The sequence below is a fragment of the Mesoplodon mirus genome, assembly GCF_964341445.2.
Source record: "Mesoplodon mirus genome assembly, chromosome: 2".
Lineage (NCBI taxonomy): Eukaryota > Metazoa > Chordata > Mammalia > Artiodactyla > Ziphiidae > Mesoplodon > Mesoplodon mirus.
The window spans coordinates 203,826,851-203,851,249 of record NC_138977.1 but is presented as its reverse complement, the minus strand read 5'-3'; the positions used below and the strand labels follow the sequence as shown (position 1 = coordinate 203,851,249).

Sequence of the window (24,399 nt, the reverse complement as noted above, 5' to 3'; positions counted from 1 at the left end):
TCCAACACCCTGGGAGGCCCTTTCTCAAGATACCACCCCAACCTCCAGTCCAACCTCCATTACAGAGGACGCTTCAGATTATCTGTGGTAGTGGTGAGGCGCTGACCTTCTAAACTGCCCCTACCTCAATCATGACTTGCCCATGAGACAACCCTTTCCTCTTACATAACACAGCCTTAGGTCAGCTCCATGAAGGGGAAAAGGGGTTGTGCACCAAACCTGAGTGACAGCAGCCGTCTCTTCAAACCTATAATCCTGAAAATAACCCTTCTACCTCCTGGGGCACAGCCCACACTATGAACCCTCCCTGTGGAAGAACTAGAAACCCCCCCAACTGCCCCTCCTTTTGTCATGAGTACTCAAATTTATCAATCAATGCCCAGGCCTGCCAAGTTAATTCCAAGTTCTACCTTATGTCAGTTCATATTAGCAAACAGCAATCCCATGCACTACCCCTTGACCTATTTCCCATCCATGCCCCTCAGGGAGGTAAGAATCCACTTTCTCAAGGGACACACCTCTCCTTTGCCTTTCTCAGGCAGTCCCCAGTCCTTGGTATAATTCCTACATCTCCCTCTTCCCCAAAGGTCTATCCACCTGCATGCATTCTTTAAACATCTGAGAACCTGCTGAATGCCAAGCATTGTGCTCAAGCTATTACGGTCCACATACACACAAGCCTCGGTTTCAAAAACCATTATTTGCAACAAGTGTGAGCGTCCTCTGGGTCCCTGATATTAAAATTCCTTCCTGGACCAGTAGCACCACCTTTGTTGGAAATGCAGAATCTCAGGCCCCATCCCAGAAGTCAGAATCTGCATTTTTAAAAGATCTCCAGATGATTCAACTGCCCTTTTTCAAGTTTGGGAGGCACTCCTAGATGACTGATTTCACTGACAACACTCTTGAGGAGCAGTTTCAAGTACAACAGGATTCTACACCTGACCAAAGAGGGGTCCTAGGAATTAAATGGAGGTAAGCATGTCCCTGTTGTGTTCAGAGAGGAAAAGTGACTTGTCTGGCACTACTACCATAGAAAGAAGCACAACAGCACTTGGCAGTTCCCTCTAGTTCATGTTTATTAGTCTGCATAGTGACTTCGATTTTCCACACACTGGGGGAACGCCTCAACCCCATCCATCTTACATAGGAGTGCAAGTTAATGTGTTTCAACGCCTATTATAAAAAACAAATACCACTTAAAAAAAATCTGATTTAACACATTTTTATTTCACTTTTTTCCATTTCTTTATAAAACAGTCATCTCCTCACTAGCAGCTGTCTCCCCTAGACTGGGGGAGGGAATGGAGGAGGTTGGGCACCTCCAAAGAAAAGGGGGTGGGGGAGAAGGGCCCAGGGTTACCTCCTGAGGTTCTTCTGGGCCTGTTTCAACAACGTGTCAAAGTCAAGAGAATCAAATTTGCTCTTTACAGGAGCAGGGTCAAAGTCTTCCCGGTTGGAGTCTATAAAGGTAGAGAGAGACAAACATCAAGGTCTCTGAGTACACCTCCCGACCACAGCGTCCTCAAATGGCTAGCTACCTCTCATGTCTATAATGGATGGGGCTAAAATCACCTGGATATTAAGTCAAAAGACAGGTGAGCACCCATTTCTCCTCTCATCCCACCCCTTAGGCTCTTCACGTGTCAGAGGAAGACAAGTCTGCCTAGCTAGCGCCCCTCTCAAAAGGCTGGGGACCTTTTGAGGGAGGAGATGATACCAAAGGCTCAGGGCCTCCCTCCACTCACCAAGATCAGAATAGCTTCTCTTGCAGAACTGCCTGCGGCCCCCAAAGCAGAGATCAAAGGGCTGTTCATCTGCTTGCCTCAGCTTGTGGCCACTCTCGATGGCTGCAAATGCCTCCTCGGCATAGCGGTAAGTGACGAAGCCATAGTTGTCACTGGTGGGGAGGGTGAGACAGAGGCTGACATGGCTATTTGGGCACATGCCATGGAGAAGAGACAGCTCACCAGGGTACAGTAATGGACTGGGGTGGTTCTTCTTATTCCCCAAATTGCCAGCCCTCTAACTGTAGAAATGAAGGTGCCTATATTGCCTAGCACACCAGAGCAAGGGGGAAAGACAAAGAAGCATCAAGATAGACAATGAGACAGGACGTCCTGACCTTAGGGCCCAACCTCACCCTTGGACACGGAAGTGGATGGTGCACTCCTCAATCTCTCCGAAAACAGAGAACCTCTGTTTCAGCTCTGACCTAGTCATGCGACCAGGTATCTTCCCAATGAAGACCACTCTTCTCTCTTCCTATGTTAGGTCAAGGAAAATTGACACACCATGAGCCAGGGCCACAGCTGCAGACGGCTCTCTGAGCTCATGTCACGGCTCAGGGACAAGCCCTCTCCTCCCAGGACCTGTTCCTCTACTCACTATTGCACGCTCCTTCTGCAGAACTCTCTGCCTTTGGTAATGGTCATGTGAACGATAAGAACTGTACCTGACAAGAGAAGAAGGTGCCATCAGTGCCCCAGACATTAGGCAGCTCAAGTCTCAGAACTCTTAGGCACCTGCACCCCAGATGCACCGACTCCCTGAAAACATGCTCACCGCCGCCTCCTGTCACTTCTCCGGCGAGGAGATGGAGAGCGGGACCGACTTCGGGAACTAGATGATGAGGATGAGGAAGATGAGGAGGAAGATGAGGAGGAGGAAGAGGAAGAGCATCTTCGGGAACGTCCAGAGGAACTGCAACTGGACCTGGAGAACAAAGGGGCACAAAGGAATGCTGGGAGCAGTGCAGGTATATTCCACTTACCTCACCTGGGCCCCAGCCCTGCCTCCCTGTCAGGAAGCTCAGGACCAAAGGCAAAGCAGAGCAGAGGAGATCTAGAAGAACTCTTCACAGATGACCAAACCGAGAACCTCATGAACTTTAGATGTTCTAGAGTATTTGGGCACAGATCATATTTATTTTCAATTATGAAATTAAAAATAGAAAAATATTTAACAAATCAGAAAGAATAAAAATAATGGAGACTCGGAGATAAAGGGCTGGGCCCTAGGTCTTACAATTAGCTGCGGGTGGGGAGGGGGGCAGGCCTGGGTCTCTGGGATCCTGCTCCCCTCATATGTCTCATAGGAGTACTATGAACATGGCATTTAGGGGATGCGCGAGACCTGTAGTAGGGGACATTTCTGAAGATAAGCTTCAGCATCAAAAACCAAGAATTCTTCACTGATGAAGTGGAAAAATTTGGGTCTATTACTGAGAAAAAGGTACTGCCAGAAAATAGCTGAGGCCACAGTGACACTCAAAGGAACTGTTCCAGACTGTTTCCTCAACAGATGATTAAAGGAAGGACTGTTTGCCATTAACAACCCACTAGCCCACCATCCCACATACTACCAGGAAAACAGCAGAAATAAGGACTGATACAGTATGCAAAGGAATCAACGTGGTTAAGATCAAACCCTAATTGTCTCCCCAAGGCAGGTCTCCAGGAAGGAGGAGACCTCAGAGATATCCCAATCTCCAACAGGGGATAGAAGCTATCTTCTCACAGCTTGCCTCCTTCAAATCCAGTAAAGGGGGAGAAGACAAAAGCCAAAGACAGAAATAGAAGCCTTACTGCCTGAAAGTATCAAATTCGATGTGCTAAAGCTTTCAGAGTAAACCAGAGGAGAGAACTTCCAAAGTGGAGAGAACCTAACAGGCCATCAGAGCTCACCTTCGCCACCTCTTGTGTGGCGGGGAGAGGGACCGGGACCGGGACCGGGATGAGGAAGACGACGATGAGGATGAGGAGGAAGATGCTTCGCTGGTCCGGTTGGACCCAGAGCTGACAGAACGGCTGCTGCGGCCACGGCGGCCTTGCCAGCCCCGGCTTGGGGGGCTGGCTGACCTGCAGGCTTTTCGATAACAGCGCATTGACTGCTGCTTGGCTGAGGGATCAGGGAGAGTCCTAGTGTTCATGTCATTCCGGCAGGGTGAGGCCTCAGGGGACAGCAAGGTGGATGGGGCAAGGCAAGGGGCTGGAGGATCTGCCTGATCATCGCTAGTCCTGTGATCAAGTGGCTTCTGGGAGGCAGCTGTGCATGGGGGCAGTGGGGTGGCTGGGCCCAGGGACAAGACAGGTTTGATGGTGATATCCTGATGGCGTTTGACATTCCATCGGGAGCCCACCTCTGGAATGACTAGGGCAGGCGTCTTTTTGGGGGGCGTCCTGCTCCGGACACAATAGTCATGGTCCCCAGAGCCCACATGGACTGGACTAGGGCCATGGACCCCTTCTTGGAGGCAGGCTGCAGCTGGATGTTTGGCCTCTGTAACTCCTTCAGGCTTCAGGGTTCCCTCCTGGGCGGTGGACTTAGGAGATTTGGCTTTGGCCAGCAGTGAGACGGCAGCCAGGGGCTTCCATAACTGATGGGGAGGGGTAGCTGGAGGGGTGAGCCCTGTGAGGGGAGGGAGGATGGAGACAGCAGGATGAGATCCGATTCTACACTTCTGAACCCTGTGAACATAGGCTCCAGAGATCCCCACTGCATCTCACAGAGTACACTAACAATGATCAACAGCCCAACTTCTCCCACTGGTACAACTGCTCCTTCCCCTGAGTTCCCCATCTTGGAGACCAGCAGTAGAAACCCAACCAGCTACAGTCCTCCTGAACTGTTCAACCTCTCACTGCCCAAACCCAGCTGGTGGCCAGGTCCTGTCTGTCCTACCTCTTCATTCTTAGACTCACCCCCGCCCTCAGAACTGCCTGACTTCTGGGCTGCATCTTGCCTGAACTCACGTAATCGTCTCCTAATAACCTCCTACCTCGGGCATCACACCTGTCCACCTGTCTTCTACGTTCCTGCTGGTGGGAGCACCCAAAAACCAAACTGGTAAAGTTTTTTCAATTGCTTCTTCAATGTACAGTATAAAGTCCAACCAGCTTAACATGGCATTCAAAGTTCCCATAACCTGACCTCCTGCTTTCCACTCCAGCTTTCTCTCTTCCTTTAGCTCTGCCCAGCACCCTGATCAACCACTACACTCCAGCCAAAATGAACCACTCACAATTTCCCAAAACATACCGGGCTGGCTTTGCTTCTCCAGCTCACTCAAGCCATTCCATCTACCTAGAATGCCCATAAATCCACCTGATTGGTATCAGTGATTTTCTCAAGCCTCCGCTTGGAGGATTACCTTCTATATAACCCTGCCCTGACTGTCCCTCTTCAGACCCCACTATAAGCCACACAGGCTTCTTTAACACACAACATCTGATACTCAACATGCTCATTTGTTTACACATCTGACATCTGCCCGCTGGACTGTGAGAACATCAAGGACGAGGATCAGATCTCTGTATCCCCAACACCTACACACACTTGGTGCAGAGCAGGCTCTAAAAACATTTGCTGCATAAACTAATCAAAGGCAGAGTTCCCCACCCTGAACCCACCTGCCACGTTGGCCAGTTCTGGGGCTTGTAACCGGTCTAGGGGCCTCTTCTCCTGGGGAGTGTCAACGCTGCTGGCGGGGGGGAAAAGGGAAAGCCTGGTTCATTGCCTCCTCAACATCTTGTACATCTGCTTTGCTCACAAAGCAATGGGAGGGGTGCGTGCAGAGAGGAATGGGGGGCACAAACTGCCCCAATCATTCTCCTTCAGCACAAAAGGGGTCTTAGTGACTGAACTTTATGTAGGTTGGGTCTCAACTCAGCTCTGCCCAATTCCTGGATGACCTTGAATACCCCCCACCTCCTCCAAGCCAGGAGCCTCTCGTGCCCAGCTCAAACCAATCCAAAATCAACGTGGAGGAAAAAATGCTTGGCAAAACAGGATGGGGTATCGTGAACATGGGGAAAAAAAAAAGGCCTCTTGGTGCTGGAAGAATGGGGAACAAGGAGGTCCAGGATGCCTGTGCCCTCCAAGGAGTCAGGGGAGCCCTAGCCATGAATATCCTCCCCCATTTTTTCTTACACCATTACCAGTGTTGAGCAACCTTAACGCCTGTTAAATAAAGGAAAGAAATCCCCAAAAGCCCGACTTGCCAGAAGATAAAAGGCATCACCATTTGGAACCCCAGACTGGAATCAGCCAGAGAATGGTACATATATATCCTCCTACTTCACCACTCAAGACAGTACCCTGTAGTGATGGGCTGAGCCAGGGGTGGGGAACAGGGAAAGACTAGAGCGGACTAAATGTCCCTGTAACAGAGGCATCCAGTTGACAGTCCTGGAGTACCGGCCAGCTGCTGACCAACAGCTCTAGGGTAACTCACTCATGTCCCCATACTTACCCTGAGTTTCCTACAGCCAGGCTGTCAGCAGGAGCCGGGGGAGGGCACTCCTTTTTGGCTGCAAAGAAACCATACTAGTTAAAAGCCCAACCAGATGTTCCATACTGAGGAGGTGCAGAAGGGCTGGCTTTGAGACCCAAAGGAGGAAAATCCATTTTGCCTACATACTCCATTTGGGTCTCCCCAGAGAGATCCATTCTCCTCCAGTGGGTATCCAGGTGTATTTTTAATCATGTCTCCTCTGCTCAGAAACAAGCACACTCCCCACTGAATCTGGGGAGTCCAAACTTCTAAGCCTAGCATTCCAGGCTCTACATAACCCACCTAACTAACTTCCTAGTCTTATAACCTACTCTTGATCTACACTTATATTATCTATTTTGCCTTGTACTACAGATACCTGTTACTAATTCAGCAGTCATTTCTGCAAATTCTTCTCCCCAGTCAGACCATAAGCGCATCTGAGAACAGGACGTAATATCTCCCTCAGCACCTAGATCCATTTCTTGTACTGAGAAGCTGAGCTATCCATTGCCTTTCAAATATACCACGTGCAATCTTTCCTATATCTCTGCCTTTACTCACCAGTCTCTGAATTCCTGTCTTCCAAGGCTCACCTGGAGAGCTACCTCCCCAAATAACCCAACCCACTTGAATCTCCCCATCCATCTACTCTTTATAGTTCTTGCCATGCTGTACCCAGCACTCTCCCTGGCTTAGATTGTGTCACAGGTAAATCTTGTCTTCCCATTCCAATTAAGGGGCTGCTCTAGTGGCTGAGACTCCCCTTCTCCCTCCCCCCAGTTTAAGCAACTACAGGGCTAGGACCAAAGGAAACATCAACAAAAAAGGGTTGGAGCAAAGCTACCCAGGTTTCCTCACCTTCTGATTTCTCAAATTGCTCCAGCAGACTGGACAGGTCCGATGCCTCAATTCCTGTGGAAGCATACAACACAGCCCCTATCAACTGAGTACACAGGTCCCAGAAGTCTCAAATCACCTCACTTCTTCCCCTAGGCTCCCCATGCCCACTGTACTAAGTAAACCAAGGCAGCAACACAAAGCAGAAAGAATCAAACCAACCCAGACTTCTACCTCTCAAGAACTCTCCAAAGAAATCCAACAAAGGCCAGCCCCATCAAGGTAGTTTATCCTGTTTTATGGAGGACACTCCTCACACAACCCCCATGCCATTCTTCACACCAACAGAACTGTGTGGCACTCACCAATCTCACTGATGAAAGCCTGTACCACATCCTCAGGACCCTGGGTACGTGGCGTAGGCAGAAAGGACAGTGTCCTTAGACGGGCGGGGTGGACAGCAGGCAGCTTGGTGGTAGTGCTCTGCCTTGGTGCAGATGTGGGAACAGCCTTGGCAACAGGAGAGGGTGCCTTCTCCCTGGGCCTAGCTTCCTGGGGCTCAGGCTTTAGCCTCTCTGATGCAGGCTCCTCAACAGCCACACTCTCAGCAGGCAGACACGGTGGAGCCTTGATCCGAGGGCTGTGCACCGGGGAGGACACCTTGTGTTTCAGATGGGGAGATGCAGGCACTGGCTTGACCTCCACCTTGGTGGGCTCTATCTGTGGAGCTCCCTGGCCAGCTGCCCCAAGACTGAGGGGAGGAGCCATCGGCACAGTCAGTACACTATCAGGAGGGCCAGGTGGGATGCCACTGGGCTCCACCTTGGGTGAGGGAACAGCTCTTCCAACAGAGGTTAGAGGCAAAGGAGGTGGGGGAACAGCAGGCCAGAATGGAGGGTGTTGCAGCCCTGGGCCCCATCCCAAGGGCCCATAGGTACAGCTGGAGCTATAAGGTGGGACTGGGGCAGGAGGTACCCAAGGCACATTGCAAGTGGAGGGCACAGCATAGGCACCTGGAGTACCAGACACTAGGGGCACCGTCGGTGGAGGGGGCAAGCACGGATAGCCAGAAGGGGACAAGGGGGGATAACAAGGCCAGGGTGGCACAGGGGCATAGTGAGTAAAGGGATCAGGTGGCACTGGCCCCACAGGCATTGGAACACTAGGAGGCTGCAAGGGTGGTGGGGGCAGACTGGGGACACTTTGCCCATTTGTGGGAAGGGGCAGCATGGGGGTCATGCCCAGCCCACCTGTGGGAAAAGGCAGGGCAGTGGGCATTGTGGGGGGCTTGGACTGCACAGCAGGAGGTGGAGGTCTTGCTGGCAGTAGCATCTCTTGGGATGGCACCTGCTCAGTGGGAGCTGAGGCCATAGGTTTGCTTGCAGGTGGCTCAGGACTAGGAGAGGCAGGGCTGGGACCCACAGGAGCAAAGCAAGCCTCAGAAGGAGCCTCAGGGCTTCTCTGCAGAGTTGTCTTCTTGGCTGGGGCTGGTGGGACAAGACAAGGGATGTCTGCCAGCCCTGTGGGAGTTTCCGGGAGGCTGGGCCACTTCCCAGCTGGGGGCTGGGGGTTCCTCTCTTCTGCCTCTGCTTGGCGCTGCTGCCTTCGTCGCCGGTACTCAGATAGGCTAAGAGGCCGAGGCCTGGCTTCCTGGGTTGTGGCACTAGTACCACTCTCCCCCTTCAGAGGACCCATGACCTCCTTGACTTCAGGATTGATGGCCTTGGGGGGGTCAGAGGACTCTGACTCCAGGAGGAGCTGGGGGGCTGGACTCCCCTGGGCTGATGACACTGCACCACGTCTGGGATCAGTTGGCCTAGACTTAACTAGTACAGGGTCAACTGGAGCCAGGTCATTGGGAAGAGAGTCAACTTGTACTGTCCTGGCTAGGACAGGGTCAACTGGAGGCAAGTCATCTGAGATGGAAACAACCACTGCACGGTCAACTGCTGCTGAGTCAGCCAGAACTGGGTCAATCAGCACTGGGTCAGCTGGGAGAGGGTCAACCAGCTCTGAGTTCACTAAAGCACGGTCAACCAGTTTAGGGTCAACAGGTACAGGGTCAGCCACAGTGGGATCAGGGTCAACTGCAGTGGGATCAGGGTCAACCGCAGTGGGATCAGCTTCAACAGAGTCAAGTGGCATGGGGTCAGCTTCAGCAGAGTCAACCAGTGAGAGATGGGTTGAAACAGGGTTGGCTTGGATGGGGTCAACCAGGCTGGGGTAGAGGTCTAGAGGACCTTCTTTAGCAGGACTAGCTTGTCCAGCACTACTCTCCAAGTTCCCAGAGCCAGGCTTCTCCAAGGCAGCTGCCCAGGCCCGAGCCCAAGCTCGGGGCTTCCCTCTACCACGGGGAGGCACAACCTCTCTTTGAAGGTCCTCCTGAGGCAAGCTGCCTCCCTGAGAGGTCAGCTCTGTAACTGCTGTAGACTGCCCACGAGAGGCTGACCTCAGCCTCCTGGCATAGCCTTCTGCACAGGCAGCTGGCTGCTCCTTGCTCTTCTTCTTCCTGCCCTTTCGAGCTCTCTGGGAACTTAGCATTGCGTTGGCTGGTGGGTTCTGAGGCCCCTTGGGTGCCACTGGCTCCATGACCTCTCTGGGCTCCAGCAAGCAGGCTGACTCCAGCTTTTCCTTTGAGTCCAGTGACAACCCCTCTTTCTCAGGGCAGAGGGCTTCCCTGGGCACAGCAGCCTCTGTCTCTGCCTCTAGTGTAGGCATGAGCAGCTGCAAGGCCGGACTGGCCTCTAGCGAGTCATCCAGGAGGACAGGCTGGGGTCCAGGAGGGATCTGTCGCACCACAACTGGGATCTCCAGGTCGTTGCCAGCTGTGGCCGCCTGGCCCACAATCTCCAGCACCACACAATCCTCAGGCAGCGTCAAATCATCTGGCTGCTCTTGAAGCTCATCCTCAAGTGCCGTCAGGTGGGTGAGGTTAGGCAGGCAGTATGGGTGCATGGCCCGCACCAGCTCACTCAGGGAGGAGATGCTCTCATCGCCAGCCGCCTGCACTGCCATCTCTGCAGCTACTGCTGTTTTATCTTCCTCCTCGGGACAGGCCAGGTGCATGGGGAAGTCTGCGATGCTGCTCACAGAGTTGTTGAGCTCCCCAGCAAGCATCTCGCTGCTGAAGCCGGCCACCTCCTCCTCTTCTTCCCCATCACTACGCTGCTGGGGAGGTGGGGACTGGCCCCATCGGGGTCTTGACCTTGGGGGTCTCCAGCTAGGAAGCTTGGGGGAGGAGGTCTCCAAGAAAGAGGGTGGAGAGAAGTCCCAAGGAGGATCTGTGAGAGACATCTCAACCTACAGGAGAGAAGATAAGACAGGAGTTTTCTCCAGGAATATCTTTTTCCAGACCTGTCCCCATATACTCCTCCCCCCTGGGAGTCCATGAGGCTCCCTAGGTCAGGCTTACCCCATTCACTCTACTACTGCCTGCGCTGGGCCCCAGTGGGTCAGTCGGGGTGATGAGGTCACGTTCTGGGGGTGTCCGAGAGAGGCTGAGCAGCCTGTGCAGCTAAAAGGGAGAAAAAGACCTGAAATGTGTTTGTGCTTCAGAACTTTATGAGTAGGCTCGTGGATGCGGTTCTAACCTTTGCACCAACCACACACCCCCTTCCCCTCATCCCACACTTACAGAGGAGCCCTCCCGAGGTGACACAAGCAGTTCTGAGTCAGGAATGCTGTCAAATGGAGACAGGTTCTCGGAATCTGCATTGTCCAAGATCTCTGTTAGAGCTGTGAGCAGTGACACTTCATTCTGGTCCTCCAGAGATAACCTGCTCTGCTCAGAAAAGACAACAGGAAGGTCCCACCACCATCCCTATGACCTACCAGGCCACTGAGAAGGACTGGATGCCAAGAGAATCCCTCTCCCAGGCTCAGTTCAGCTCAATTTGCCAGAGAGAGATGTTAGTACCAGGAGGCATGGGTTCCAATCTCATTTACTACCATCCACCATCTCTCTAGTGTCAACAGAGACCTGTCAAAATTGAGTCTTGAACTTATGTTTCATACTCCCTACACCCTCAGGTAAGATGTGGGATGCTCAGCAGACAACCCTTGGGTAAGCTGGACTTGGACTCAAAACAAAGATCAGAACCCTCTGAACATGTAAGTCAGGGGCCCAGGCAGGGTGAAAGGCCTTGGATGATAATCCAAGTCTGCCAGGGCATCCTCTTACATGGGATGCAGCCCAACTCTCACTGAGAAACAAAAACACACTTCAAGGACTCAGGTTGAGTATCTAGGAACCAAGGTGCTAGGAGAACAGAGCCACTGAGCCAAAGCTCCTGCCTGAAGACCTCCAAGCTCAGCCCCAGCTCACCTCTCCAAGGCCACCAAAATCTTCAATGAGGGAGATGAGGGAGGCATCCATATAGCTGTGCATGGTCCCCAGCAGTGTCCCATCCTGCAGTATCAGCTCCTCCATCTCTAAGTCCTTGTCCCTCAAACAGGGGCCCAGCCGAGATAGACTGACAAAGCCAGAATCATCCCCCTCCTCATGCAGCAGCACCTGGGGCAAAAGGGGATAAGGTCAGAAAGGCACAGTGAAGGCGGCAGGGCATGGGCCCTCGGGGGCAGCTGATTTATACACTCTGTAAACCAGGTACCGCGCCCTCCAACAATGGCCTCAGACTCAGCAGGAGCCCCAACACACTCTGGACTTGCTGGGCAAAGAGAAGTACAAACTATGAGCCACAGCCACAACCAGATGGCAGTGTTCAAGAACCTTCTGGGGAAAAAAAAAGTTTAGACTCCATCCAGAAACACTTGGAACCACAAGAGATTGATAAACTGGGGAATAAAAACATCAAAAAGACCAAGATTGTTCAGAAGAGTTATCTGCTGGCAGTGATGAAGACAGACATTCTGAGGGGCACACCAAAGGAGAGGAGGTCAGCAAGCAGGCAATTCCAATTACAACCACCTTACCTCCCTCAAATCCCACTTAGGCCTCTCTTCTCTGCTTAGCTCAAATCCCACCTTCTTCAAGAAGACACCTCAGGCTTCCCCAATGCATCTCTCCTCACACCCCGAATTCATACGTGTTCCTATACCGCTCACCTTTCTGGCAATCACATCCTACCCCCTTCCCTACCCCATGACATTCCTTGCATCATTACTAAAACAATATTCCAAGTTCCTTTGGGGCAAATAACCCTTTGTATTCTATTAGCTTATATTTTTTTTGGCTCTTGGAAGGGTTTAAACTGTGCTTATACTTCCTGGTCACCCACCATGCCTGGCACAGTGCATCACAGTATACACAGCTGAGAGTCACACTTATTTTGAACTTCTATTTTGAAGGCTCTACAGTGTGCCACCCAACCTCTCAAAGGTAGTCCCAAGGGAAAAGTCTCTTCCCTACCCCAACCAGGTTAGAGTAAAAGAGAAAGCTTGATTCTGTGGATGGAAAAGCCCCGCCCCACCCCACCTCTTCCCTGAGAACTAACAACATCTTCAGCCTTGTCAGGTAGGGAGTCATCCGCCCAGGCCTGTCAAGAGTGTGGGCGTGGGCAGGACCAGAAGTGGCTGGAAGCGCTGGCAGGGGTATCTCCACTATACGAAATTATAGATGATGCAAAGGCCAGAGAACAGGAACAAACACGGACAAGCCAGTCTTACCTCTCCTTTGGCAGCAAAGGGAAACTCTGTACCTCTTCCAAAAGAAAAAAAAAAGCAACAGGTGTGACTGCACCCCCCCACCCTCCTAATCAAGCTGAAGAGTAACAATGCCCAACGAGAGAAAAGGATGGATAGAGACACTTTAGGAGACCAGGCCCAGAGATGAAGTGAAAGGTGGCAGGTTTTAGGCACTAATTCCTCCCAAGCCTTCACAATCCTGTAATTACAACTAGCAGCTGAATAGCACCTCGCTCAGCAAACACTCCCAGGTGAGCAAAGAGGCTGCATCTCTTGCCCTGCCACCTACCTGACCCAGCTACTAGGCCAGAATCTCAAGACAATGTCCAGCTTTATGAACCACTCATCACCACTTCCATCAGGCAGGTACTGGAGCCCCAGTCAGAGAAGCCCCTCTTTACCTGACCTCACCCATCCCTCCCCTCAAACCCCAAACAGCACAGCTCCCAGAGTACCAAGATCATGGAGAGGATAAGCCCAGGCTAAGAGTGTGCCAGCCACCAGCATCTCTTAACTTTAACAACTTCCCGACTGGCTTTCCCATATCCGGCTTGTCCCTGCAGGGTTCAAAACCAGCTACAAACGTGAAAATACACATTTGATCACCTCTTGAGACACTCTCTAATCCCCTCCAAGGGCATCTTCCTGCTCTTAGCACTAGGTTTAAAGTCCTTAAATGGCTTACAGTGGTCCTGGTATTCCCCACCAGACTCCTCCAGCATGTCTTCTCTCACCACTCTGTCTCTGTATACACCAGCCATAGGGGTTTCTCCAATAAGCCATGTTCTCTCCCACCTCAAGGCCTTCACATACTGTTCCCTCTGAGGAAAGCTCCCCCTCCCCTCCGTCCCCCACAATCTCACCTTAAAATGTCTCTTCCCAGACCCTGCAAGGTAGATTACTACTGCTGATTATATAATATGCTGCACTTTCTTCTGTCCCCCTCATCATTATTTATTGTCTATCTAAAACATAAGATCCTGGAGGACAGGGACCATGTGTGGTTTACCACAGAATCCCCCTATGTCTAAACATAACAGAATTTCAGTAAGTTGCTGGCTGATTGACTAGCTTCCACATACTCATCTTTGTGTGTGTGTGTCTGTGGTGAACAATCTCTCCATAAGACCCTCTCCAACCCCAAATGACAACCTAACTTGGACTGCAGCTGGATCATGGATACTTCCTGCCTCTCCCCCAAAGGGTGGGCAGCACCAGCCCCACAAGATGTGGCCTCTGAGAAAATAAGGGAAGAGCAGGTGGGCAGCTCCCAAGTTAGAGCCCCAGAAGCCACTCCCCACCCCCACCCCCAGGGCCTGGATTGGTCTGATATTGAACTGATATTACCTGGCAGCCTGCAGCCCAACTCCCACCTAGAAACCAAAAAAGAAAAAAAAAAAAAAGCTTTCAAGGACTCAGCTTAATTGCTTAAGAGAGATAACAGTTCAAACTAAGTCTTGCTGACCTCCACTCTGGGTGGGAACTTTTAAGAAGCCCTGGTGAGGAGTGGGACGATAACACTTTCAAGTATGGAGAACTGAAGACCAGGAAAAAAAGAGTATGACAAAGAATGTCCCCCCCCCACCATTTAGTAAACGTTCAACTAGTGTTGAGTAGTTCTCAGATCGCCTCCAACTTTTGCCATCCCCAGCACAAATTCCAGAGAAGCTTAAACACAGACCATCTCAAATTTGTCTGTATCAATTCACAGGAGCAGGCCTTAGCTGCCTCCTCAAAAAAGATGCTTGAGGAAAAGTGAGGGAAGGAGAGGATTCCCTTTCCTGACTTAAGCCTGTGCTATGTAAATGTTGACACCTCCCATGCCCCTTGAATCACGAACGAGGCAGGACTGCAGGCAACAAAAACGCCAGTGCCCATGCCTCACAACCCACCCCAAGCCGGTCGGACAGAGGCCGCCACTCCACAGCCCTTCAACCTCAGCCCCCTACCCTCCCCAACACACTCCGCCATCCGCAGGGAACAGACTACCCGCACACCTGTAAAGTCCTTTACCATCCGTTGTCGAGAGGCGATGCGGACCAAAGAAAAAAGAAAAAAACTCCTCCAAGGCTCTGGGCAAAGTTGATTCTAGCAGCCCTTACCTTCCTTCCTTCCCAGCCTGGGGCCCCCAGCGCCGATCGGAGATGGCGGGACCGGCTGAGACACACCCAGTTCCCGGCAGTGCGGCTCCAACGCCGATACGAGATGCCCGGCAGCCTGGAGCGGGAGCCACGTGGACATCCCCTCCCCGCCCCCACGTGGACCCGAGGGCCTCCACCCCCCCGCCCAACCCACGTGGGTGCCGGGGCCGCCTAGAGGGGGAGGGGAAGCAGACAAATTATCCCGGGAAAATCGCTCCCCCCACCCCACGTGGCTCCGAAAAGGCACTGCGGCGCTGGGCTACAGGCAGTCCCCACTCGGCATCCTTAGAGGGAGGTCTTACTCTATTACTCTAAGTCCGAGTCCCCCCCCACACAGGGACCAGGTTTCCGACACCCTGCTCTGCCCCTCCGGCGTTCCGGAGGAATGGCCATAAGGACCCGCCTTTGCCCGCATCCCCCCAGCAAACGACCCAGGTCCGCTCGGTCCAATCCGTCTTCCGCAGCCACCCGGCATCGACTCCCGAACGCTTCTTCCCTTTCCTGTGGCGTCCACGTGTCACCACCCGGCACACGCCGCTTTGCTGCCAGCCGCGGGCCGCCCGCCAGTCTCACCTGCTCTCCGCCACTCACAGCGCCCACACTGCCATACGGCGCTTGGCTCCGACTCCCCCAACCGCTGCTGCGCACTCCACCGCCAGGGTCGGGGCCGGAGCCCCCACTCAGAGGCGGCGCGACTCCGTCTCTCAGTCCCCGGCGCGCCGCCATCTTGGCCCCTGAACACCCGGCGCAGCTCTGATCGCCGGCGCCGCCTCGCCCAACCGATTGTGGGAAGGGAACTACAACTCCCGAGAGACACTGCAAGACTACGGATCCCAGAAGACTGAGCGCCGATACCCATTTGACCCAGGAAGAGGGCACTGGCCTCACGAGGGAGCCTGGGAGTAGTAGTCGCATTCAGCAGAGCCTGAGTGGCACGTGGTATAGGCATACTGTAATGCATAATTTTGTGTTGCGCGGGGGGACCTAGTTGGGGAGCACGAGGTAATAAGGGGATAATTACCTTTTGCGTATCTTTTTATTTTCCCAATTTGTCCAACTGTCAGAACTCCCTCTTTGTCTGACGTTTTACCTGCTGCACGTTCCTTTCTCCTTAGTCCAAGTGGGCCTGTGTTTTGAAACAGCACCCCCTCGTGGGCACCCGCACTCCAGGAGCTAAGCCTCACCCGCTACACTGCAGCACTACCCTGAGTTTAATCTTAGAACACAGCATTATCGGTGTCTCTCTGAGCTACTCAGAAACCCACGTTGGTGTCTCATTACCAAATTTACTTCCTGCTACTGCAGATTATCTTGCTATCTTCCAAATACAACAGGTGTTTTCCTGCCTTGTGGAAAACTTTAGCCTCAAAACATCTTTGATGCCCTATTTTATCCTGGAAAGACTTTTTGGTCATCCCAGCCAACCTTGATCCCTCTCTGTATTTCTACAGTCCATCACTATGTCTATTATTTACTCATTTGCCTTTTAGAAGCTACTTCATATTGTTTTCTTTTTTTTTAATATTTATTTGTTTATGTGCTTGTGCCGGGTCTTTGTTGCAGCAGGCAGGCTCCTTAGTTGCAGCTTGTGGGCTCCTTAGTTGTGGCACACGGGCTTCTTAGTTGTGGCATGCGAACTCTTGGTTGCGGCATGCATGTGGGATCTAGTTCCCTGAGCAGGGATGGAACCCAGGCCCCCTGAATTGGGAGTGCAGAGTCTTAACCACTGTGCCACCAGGGAAGTCCCTGTTTTCTTATTTTTAAAAAAAGTTTTGTATTACAAAAGTTTAAAAATCACTTCAAAGAGTACAAAACTATTTAAGTAAGAAATATACTTGGCCTACAAATTCCAGTCCCCAGATTTAACCCTTGTCACCTTTGGTGTGTATTCAGCCACACTTTTTCTATGTATATAAAAACGTATAGGTCCCAGTGAAGAAACATTCAAACATTACTTCCTGTCCTAGTCCCAGAGCCTGTATAGGTGAACCCACTGGGGTTGGCCGGAGAAGAAGAGGAAAGTTTGTTCCAGAAGGAACTGAGGGATCATAAGGATTTCTAAACATGGGAAAGGGAGGAATAAATTATTCATCAAAAATCAGTTGTGTAGGGCTTCCCTGCTGGCGCAGTGGTTGAGAGTCTGCCTGCCGATGCAGGGGACACGGGTTCGTGCCCCGGTCCGGGAAGATCCCACATGCCGCGGAGCAGCTAGGCCCGTGAGCCATGGCCTCTGAGCTTGCGCGTCCGGAGCCTATGCTCCGCAACGGGAGCAGTTGTGTATATTTTTTCCAGGCCCAAAGAAAGAACAAGTCACGTGTAATGGAATCTAACTCTTGGAGAATATCAATAGGGAATTTTCAAGTTATTTGTTATACAACCTAGCTGTTCTAATTAGCGTACAATCATTTCAGCCCCTCTAAATAAAAAGGTTTTGTTTTATTTTGTTTTTCTTTTGGCCGCTCCGCGTGACTTGTGGGATTTTAGTTCCCTGACCAGGGATTGAACCCAGGCCCTCGGCAGTGAGAGCGTGGAGTCCTAACCACTGGACCACCAGGGAATGCCCAAAAGTGTTTTTTTTAACCTTAAAAAAAATGTATAGGGACACATATTGACCTTTGTTCAAAAATGGGACCATTCCACGTGTATGGTTCTATAACTTGCTTTTTTTTCATGTAACAATATGTTTGTCCATTCATTAACCAATATATACTGAGATCTTGGTGAGTACCAGTTCCATTAAAAGAATATATCATTATTTGAATATATAATTTAATATCATTATCATTATTTAAATTATATTTGTGATTTCTAGTTTTTCACTATTACAAATTAAGTTACAGTGAACATTCTTGTACATGTATCTTTCCTTTTTTTTGCTGTGGGATCTTAGTTCCCTGACCAGGAATGGAACCCACACCCCCTGCAGTGGAAACGCTGAGTCCTAAGCACTGGACTCCCATGGAATTCCCTTTTTTTTTTTAATCTTTGCGTTTTTGTACACTCTTTCTATGGAATAGTTTCCTTGAAAGGAGATTGCTGAGTTAAAGGGTATATATGTATGTACATTTGAAATTCCGGTGGACAATGCCAAATTGCCCTTCAGGAAGGTTGTATTAATACACATTCCCAGGGAATTCCCTGGTGGTCCAGTGGTTGGAACTCTGCGCTTCCACTGCAAGGGACACAGGTTCAATCCCTGGTCAGGGAACTAAGATTTTACATGCCATGGGGCACAAAGTATTAAAAAAATAAAAAATAATACACATTCCCACAAAAAATTCACGAGAGGAGAGGACCTCTTGTTATGGACTGAATTGTGTGTGTCATCCCCCCCTCACCATGGGCAAAATTCATATGTTGAAGGGTTCCACACCCAATATGACTATATTTGGAGATAGAGCCTTTAAAAAGGTAATTAAGGGGGCTTCCCTGTTGGCGCAGTGGTTGAGGGTCCGCCTGCCGATGCAGGGGACACGGGTTTGTGCCCCGGTCTGGGAAGATCCCACGTGCCGCGGAGCGGCTGGGCCTGTGGGCCATGGCCACTGAGCCTGCGTGTCCGGAGCCCGTGCTCCAAAACGGGAGAGGCCACGGCAGTGAGAGCCCTGTGTACCGCAAAAAAAAAAAAAAAAAGGTAATTAAGGGTAAATGACATAATAAAGGCAGGGGGTCTAAGCCACTAGGACTGGCTGCAGAAGAGGAAGAGACACCTGCAAGCCAAGGAAAGAGGTCTCACTAGAAACCAGCCCTGCCAGCTCCTTGATCTTAATCTTCCAAACTCCAGAGCTGTGAGAAAATAAATTTCTGTTCTTTAAGCCACTTAGTCTGTGGTATCCTGTTATGGAAGCCTGGGAAGACTAATACAACTTCCTTTTAGTTAGTTTCTTTTTTTTTTAATTTTAAAAAAAAGTTATTATTTATTTATTTAATTTTTTGGGCTGTGTTGGGTCTTAGTTGCAGCACGTGGGATCTTTGTTGAGGCATGCGGGATCTTTCATTGAGGCACCCTGGCCCTTCGTTATGGTGTGAGGGCTTCTCTCTAGTTGTGGTGCAGCACGCATGGGCTCTGTGGTTGTGGCGTACAGCTTCCAGAGTGTGTGGGCTCTCTAGTTTGCGGCACACAGGCTCTCTAGTTGAGGCCCGCGAGCTCAGTAGTTGTGGCACCCTGGCTTACTTGCCCCGAGGCATGTGGGATCTTAGTTCCCTGACCAAGGATCAAACCCATGCCCCTTGCAGTGGAAGCACAGGGTGTTAACCTCTGGACCACCAGGGAAGTCCCTTACTAACCTTTTGGGTGAAGTGAATCTGTTCACAATTTTCCCTATAAAATAGAGAGGGCAACAATAAAGTTTATTTCCAATAAACTTAGAAATAATTTGCCAGTGAGAAATCAGTAAGAACCAATACAGGGTGGCACAATTCTTCCTCTGTTGAAGAAACATTCTCTAAGAGATGCTCTGTAAATGCTGGTGATTTGGACACTAATTATGGTCATTATTATAAGGATTAGGCTCTGGGAAGAAGAGTAATGTTAAAGAAAGCAGAAAGCTGTGCCCTTTTTTCTTTATTCAGCATATGACAAAACAATATTCACCTACATGTGGTGTCTGCATGGAATCTACTAAAAAAGATAAGAATATATCTCTAGGTCTCCACTGCCACCTAGACAGGAGTGCTGTGGCTACTAGTCCCCTTGGCTGGTGCATTCCTAAGGGCTAGGAAGGAAAACCTCAGAGACACAGGCCACCAAATGTTGGGTGTCAATCACATCTTTGCCTGACTCCACATTCACCAAAGACTCATCTTATTATAATAACTGATTTCCCATATCATTTTCTATGGGGAGAGTGAGATGATCAAGTGAGACAAAATGCCCAGTTCACATGACATATATTTCTCAGTGTGAGTTAACAAATCAACATTCTGGTTTATTTATTGAGTGCCTACTATGCGCCAGGCAATATTTTAGGCACTGGAGATACAGCAATGGCAAAACAGACCAACAAACACACAAAAACAAAAAAAACCCTCCCTGGGCCTCCCTGGTGGCGCGGTGGTTGGGAGTCCGCCTGCCGATGCAGGGGATGCGGGTTCGTGCCCCGGTCTGGGAGGATCCCATGTGCCGCGGAGCGGCTGGGCCCGTGGGCCATGGCCGCTGGGCCTGCGCGTCCGGAGCCTGTGCTCCGCAGCGGGAGAGGCCACAGCAGTGAGAGGCCCGCATACCGCAAAAAGAAAAAAAAAAAAAAAAAAAAAAAAAAACCCTCCCTAACAGAGCTCACATTCTAGTGGGGAGACAATCTCCAAGTAAACAAAGAGTCAAAATAATTTCAGAGCACCAGAATGGCTATCAGAAAATAAATGGGGGACTTCCCTGGTGGCACAGTGGTTAAGAATCCGCCTGCTCGCATGCCACAATTACTGAGCCCGCATGTCACAACTACTGAGCCTGTGTGCTGCAACTATGGAAGGCTGTGCGCCTAGAACCTGTGCTGCGCAACAAGAAGCCACCACAATAAGTCTGCGCGCCGCAACTAGAGAAAGCCACATGCAGCAACGAAGACCCAACGCAGCCAAAAATAAATGAATTAATTAATTTTAAAAAAAGAAATGGGATGGGACTTCCCTGGCGGTCCAGTGGTTAAGACTGTGCTCCCAATTCAGGGGGCACGGGTTCAATCCCTGGTTGGGGAACTAAAATCCTGCATGGGGAAAAAAAAGAAAATAAATGGGATGGAGACTGTAAAAGGTAAGAGGGGACAATTTTATTTCATATGGTGGGATCAGGTAAGGAGGAGGAGATATTTGAAGTAAGACCTGAATCAGAAGGAAGACCTAGCCATTCAAAGAGCATTCTATGGTAAGAAGAACAGCCAGTGCATGGGCTCTCAAGTGACAACACATTTTTTTAAATAAATTTATTTTATTTATTTATTATTTATTTTTTGGCGGCGTTGGGTCTTCGTTGCTGGCTTTCTCTAGCTGCGGTGAGCGGGGGCTACTCTTTGTTGTGGTGTGCAGGCTTCTCACTGCGGTGGCTTCTCTTGTTGTAGAGCACAGGCTCTAGGTGAGCTGGCTCAGTAGTTGTGGCTCACGGGCTTAGTTGCTCCGTGGCACATGGGATCTTCCCGGACCAGGGCTCAAACCTGTGTCCCCTGCATTGGCAGGTGGATTCTTAACCACCACGCCACCAGGGAAGTCCAACAACACTTTTTTTGTTTTCAAAAGGAAGACTAGTTTAACTAAGGAGTTCTAGAAAAGAGGCAGAGTAGTACCAAGATAATGTTTCATGTGTATTTAATTTGTGTGAATCAGTCTCCTGAATCTGATGAATTCTGATTAACTTCCTAAATTAAACCTCCAGACCTGCAACACTAAGGACGAGACCTGTTGTCATTGAAAACCCCCAGGATGGCTCCCAATAACCTCTGCCTCCTGTTATTCACACTCTTATGTAGTTCTCTCCCCATTTGTACCAGGGTTGGTCTGTGTAACTAGTAAGATAAGGCAGAAGTGATGATATGTCACTTCCAAGATTAGATGGTAAAACGACTGAGGCTTCAGCCCAGGTATTTTTGTTTCTCTCGCTCTCTCATCTCTTACTCTAGTGACAGCGTCATGCCGTGTTGTGAGCAGCCCCATGGAGAGTCCCATGTGGCAAAAAATTGAAGCCTCTGTCCAACAGCCATTGAAGAACTAAGGCCTGCCAGTAAGCACTAGAGTGAACATGGAAGCATATTCTCTAGCCCCAGTCAAACGTCAAGATGACTGAAGACCTGGACAACAGTTTGACTGCAACCTTGTGAGAGACTCTGAGCCAGAACCAACAGCTTATCCACTCCTGGATTCCTGACCCTCAGAAACTGAGGGAAAAAAGATTTAAAAAAAAAGAAAAAAGAAACCAAGGGAGATAACAAAAGTTTGTTGTCTAAGATGCTGAATTTGAGGGTATCTTGTTGCATAGTAATAGATAATTAATATACCTGGTTTACAGTTATTCTTTCACGGAGATGCAAACTTTCAGGCAATATTCCTTTTAGTGCTTTATTTTTAGCCCCAAACAACCCACATTTGAGGAATGGTTTACAGTCTTCAGCTTGCTGTCTCCTTGCAATATCCCTGGAAGAATTAGAAAAGTAGGGGTTATTGTCCACATTCTACTGAGGAAGAAATTGAGGCTAAGGGAGGGTTAAACAATATGCCCAGGGGCACACAGTGAATAGAGGAGACTATGTTTTCTTTGGTTCCTCTGTTCTTAGTAGTGTATCCTCCACTGTACTAAGCAGTTGCTTATGGAATGAATGAATAGGTTTCATCCCATTTGGTGGCAATGCTCTGAAGGGGCATGGACCCTTTTAGAAGGAACTATTCCCCAATATTGGCATGTGTAAGAACCAACTGAGGCACTTCTTTAAAATGCAGATTCCTGGGCTTCCCTGGTGGCGCAGTGGTTGGGAGTCTGCCTGCCGATGCAGGGGACACGGGTTCGTGCCCCGGTCCGGGAGGATCCCACGTGCCGCGGAGCAGCGGGGCCCGTGGGCCATGGCCTCTGAGCCTGTGCGTCCGGAGCCTGTGCTCCGCGGCGGGAGAGGCCACGGCAGTGGGAGGCCCACGTACCGCAAAAAAAAAAAAAAAATGCAGATTCCTAGATCCCTTTCCTCCAGACGTAATGTTTCCTCCACACGAGGATGGGGCCTTCTACATATTTATTTGGCCAAATCTGCCAAACTGATTTGGCAGAGAGAGGGATGGTAATGGTAAATGGTGATGGTGATGGTAAATGGACAAGAAGGGAAGGAGTCACGTGTTGGAGCAGGGAAAGATAAATCCTATCAGAATTCTTATAATCATGTAGTAAATGTTATAGGACACATATCAGGTTCTAGGCACCTTCTTAGGTGCTGGGGACAGAGCCATCAATAAGACATATTTGCCATCTTGATGGAAAAAGAAGATTCATCCTTGAAAGAAAGAGCAATGCCAATGAGTATTTGACGGAGTTTCAGGGGTAAGAGAAATGTGGGAGAAAATAAAGAAGGCCAAGGTCAAGGTCAGGAGAAGAAGTTGGATGGGACAGGTTCTAGAAGCTGGAAGAAGCAGGGAACCCACCTGTCCTAAAGCAGTCTAGCCCATTGCTTCTGCTGTCTGCTTCTCTGTGGGGCTCCTCTTCCCTTCTCCTTTCCTTACCACCTCACCTCTTCTCACTTCCCATTTTGCTTCATCCCCATGTCTAGAGTCCATCTTGCACTAATGACTGTATTTAAAAATACTGGAATGCCACTGAATTATTCTTTTTTTTTTTTTTTGCCACGTCACATGGCATGCAGGACCTTAGTTCCCTGGCCGGGGATTGAACCCACGCCCCCTGCAGTGGAAGTGCAGAGTCTTAACCACTGGACCCCCAGGGAAGTCCCTGAATTATTCACTTTAAAATGGTTAATTTATGTCATGTGATTTCACCTCAAAAAAAGAAAATACTGGACTTCCCTGGTGGCGCAGTGGTTAAGAATCCGCCTGCCAATGCAGGGGACACGGGTTCGAGCCCTGGCCTGGGAAGATCCCACATGCTGCGGAGCAACTAAGCCCATGCGCCACAGCTACTGAGCCTGCGTTCTAGAGCCTGTGAGCCACAGCTACTAAGCCTGCATGCTGCAACTACTGAAACCCACACTGCTGGAGCCCGTGCTCCACAGCTAGAGAAGCCACCGCCATGAGAAGCCTGCTCACCTCAACGAAGAGCAGCCCCCGCTCGCCACAGCTGGAGAAACTGCGCACAGCAACGAAGACCCAACACAGCAAAAAAAAAAGAAAATAGTGGGTGCTCAAATCCATCCATCCACATCAGCTAAGCCTGCCACCCTCCAGGACCTTGTCATTAAAGACCTTCCACATAGACTCATTGCCTCCCTACCACACCCCAGGGCTATCTGCCAGGCATCTGTGACTTCTCCCATTTTTGCCTGCAGCACAGTTTCCAGAGCTGCTCCAATGATGGTTTCCTCTTCTTCCTCAGGCCTAGTCCAAACTAGAAGTAAGGCAGAAAAGAGCACTGGGTCAAGTACTTGCTAGCTGTGTGACCTTGGGCAAGTTAATGTCCCTAAGCATGGTTCCTCGGGGAGGTGAATCCACTTAACTTAATCACCCATTCAACAGTACTGAGATATTTCCTTAAAGGAAACAGGACCAATAGATCAGCTGGGGTGGGAGTGAGAGGAGTACCTTCCCAGAGGAGGTGAAGGTGTAACTGAGGTTTAAAAGGCATTAACTAGTTAGTAGGCAAAGAAGACAGAGAAGAATGTTTTACAGAAAGTTTGAATTTATTAACCTTCCTGAATCTGTTTTCTTGCTTGTTTAATGGAGGTAACAGCACCTTCTTCCGAAGGTCATTATGAAAAGTAAATGAGATCTCAGGTGTGAAACACCTCGCGCAGTACCTGGCACATAGTGTATACTCAACAAATGCTGTTTTTCTGCTTCCCAGCCTTCCACCTTCCACGTGTGTAATCT

At 50.2% G+C, this 24,399-nt stretch overlaps 2 protein-coding genes across 6 annotated transcripts in view; one reads left to right on the top strand and one right to left on the bottom strand.

Moving 5' to 3' along the window:
* LOC309816317 (uncharacterized protein C10orf95 homolog) overlaps positions 1-18,365 on the top strand; it is a gene marked incomplete at its 5' end in the record, with an annotated part of 234,588 nt that extends 216,223 nt beyond the window's left edge. Inside the window, one exon of the mRNA XM_082643648.1 lies at positions 18,319-18,365. The remainder of the gene's footprint in view (positions 1-18,318) is intronic.
* On the bottom strand, positions 1,076-16,050 carry PPRC1 (PPARG related coactivator 1). Of its 5 annotated transcripts, none has more exons than XM_082604220.1 (14): positions 15,472-16,047; positions 11,439-11,627; positions 10,749-10,895; positions 10,527-10,628; positions 7,480-10,414; positions 7,136-7,189; positions 6,254-6,311; positions 5,412-5,482; positions 3,687-4,410; positions 2,566-2,715; positions 2,389-2,455; positions 2,144-2,265; positions 1,749-1,900; positions 1,076-1,463 (listed from the first exon to the last, which is right to left on the bottom strand). In XM_082604220.1, the coding sequence occupies exons 1-14, from the start codon at positions 15,811-15,813 to the stop codon at positions 1,360-1,362; spliced, it is 5,217 nt and encodes a 1,738-aa protein (XP_082460346.1). In that variant the 5' UTR covers positions 15,814-16,047; the 3' UTR covers positions 1,076-1,359. The 5 variants fall into 5 exon arrangements, with proteins under 5 accessions (XP_082460346.1, XP_082460347.1, XP_082460349.1 ...); XM_082604221.1 differs by having other exon boundaries at positions 5,412-5,479; XM_082604223.1 differs by lacking the exon at positions 15,472-16,047 and adding an exon at positions 14,755-14,946.
* Positions 18,366-24,399: the final 6,034 nt, after the last annotated feature.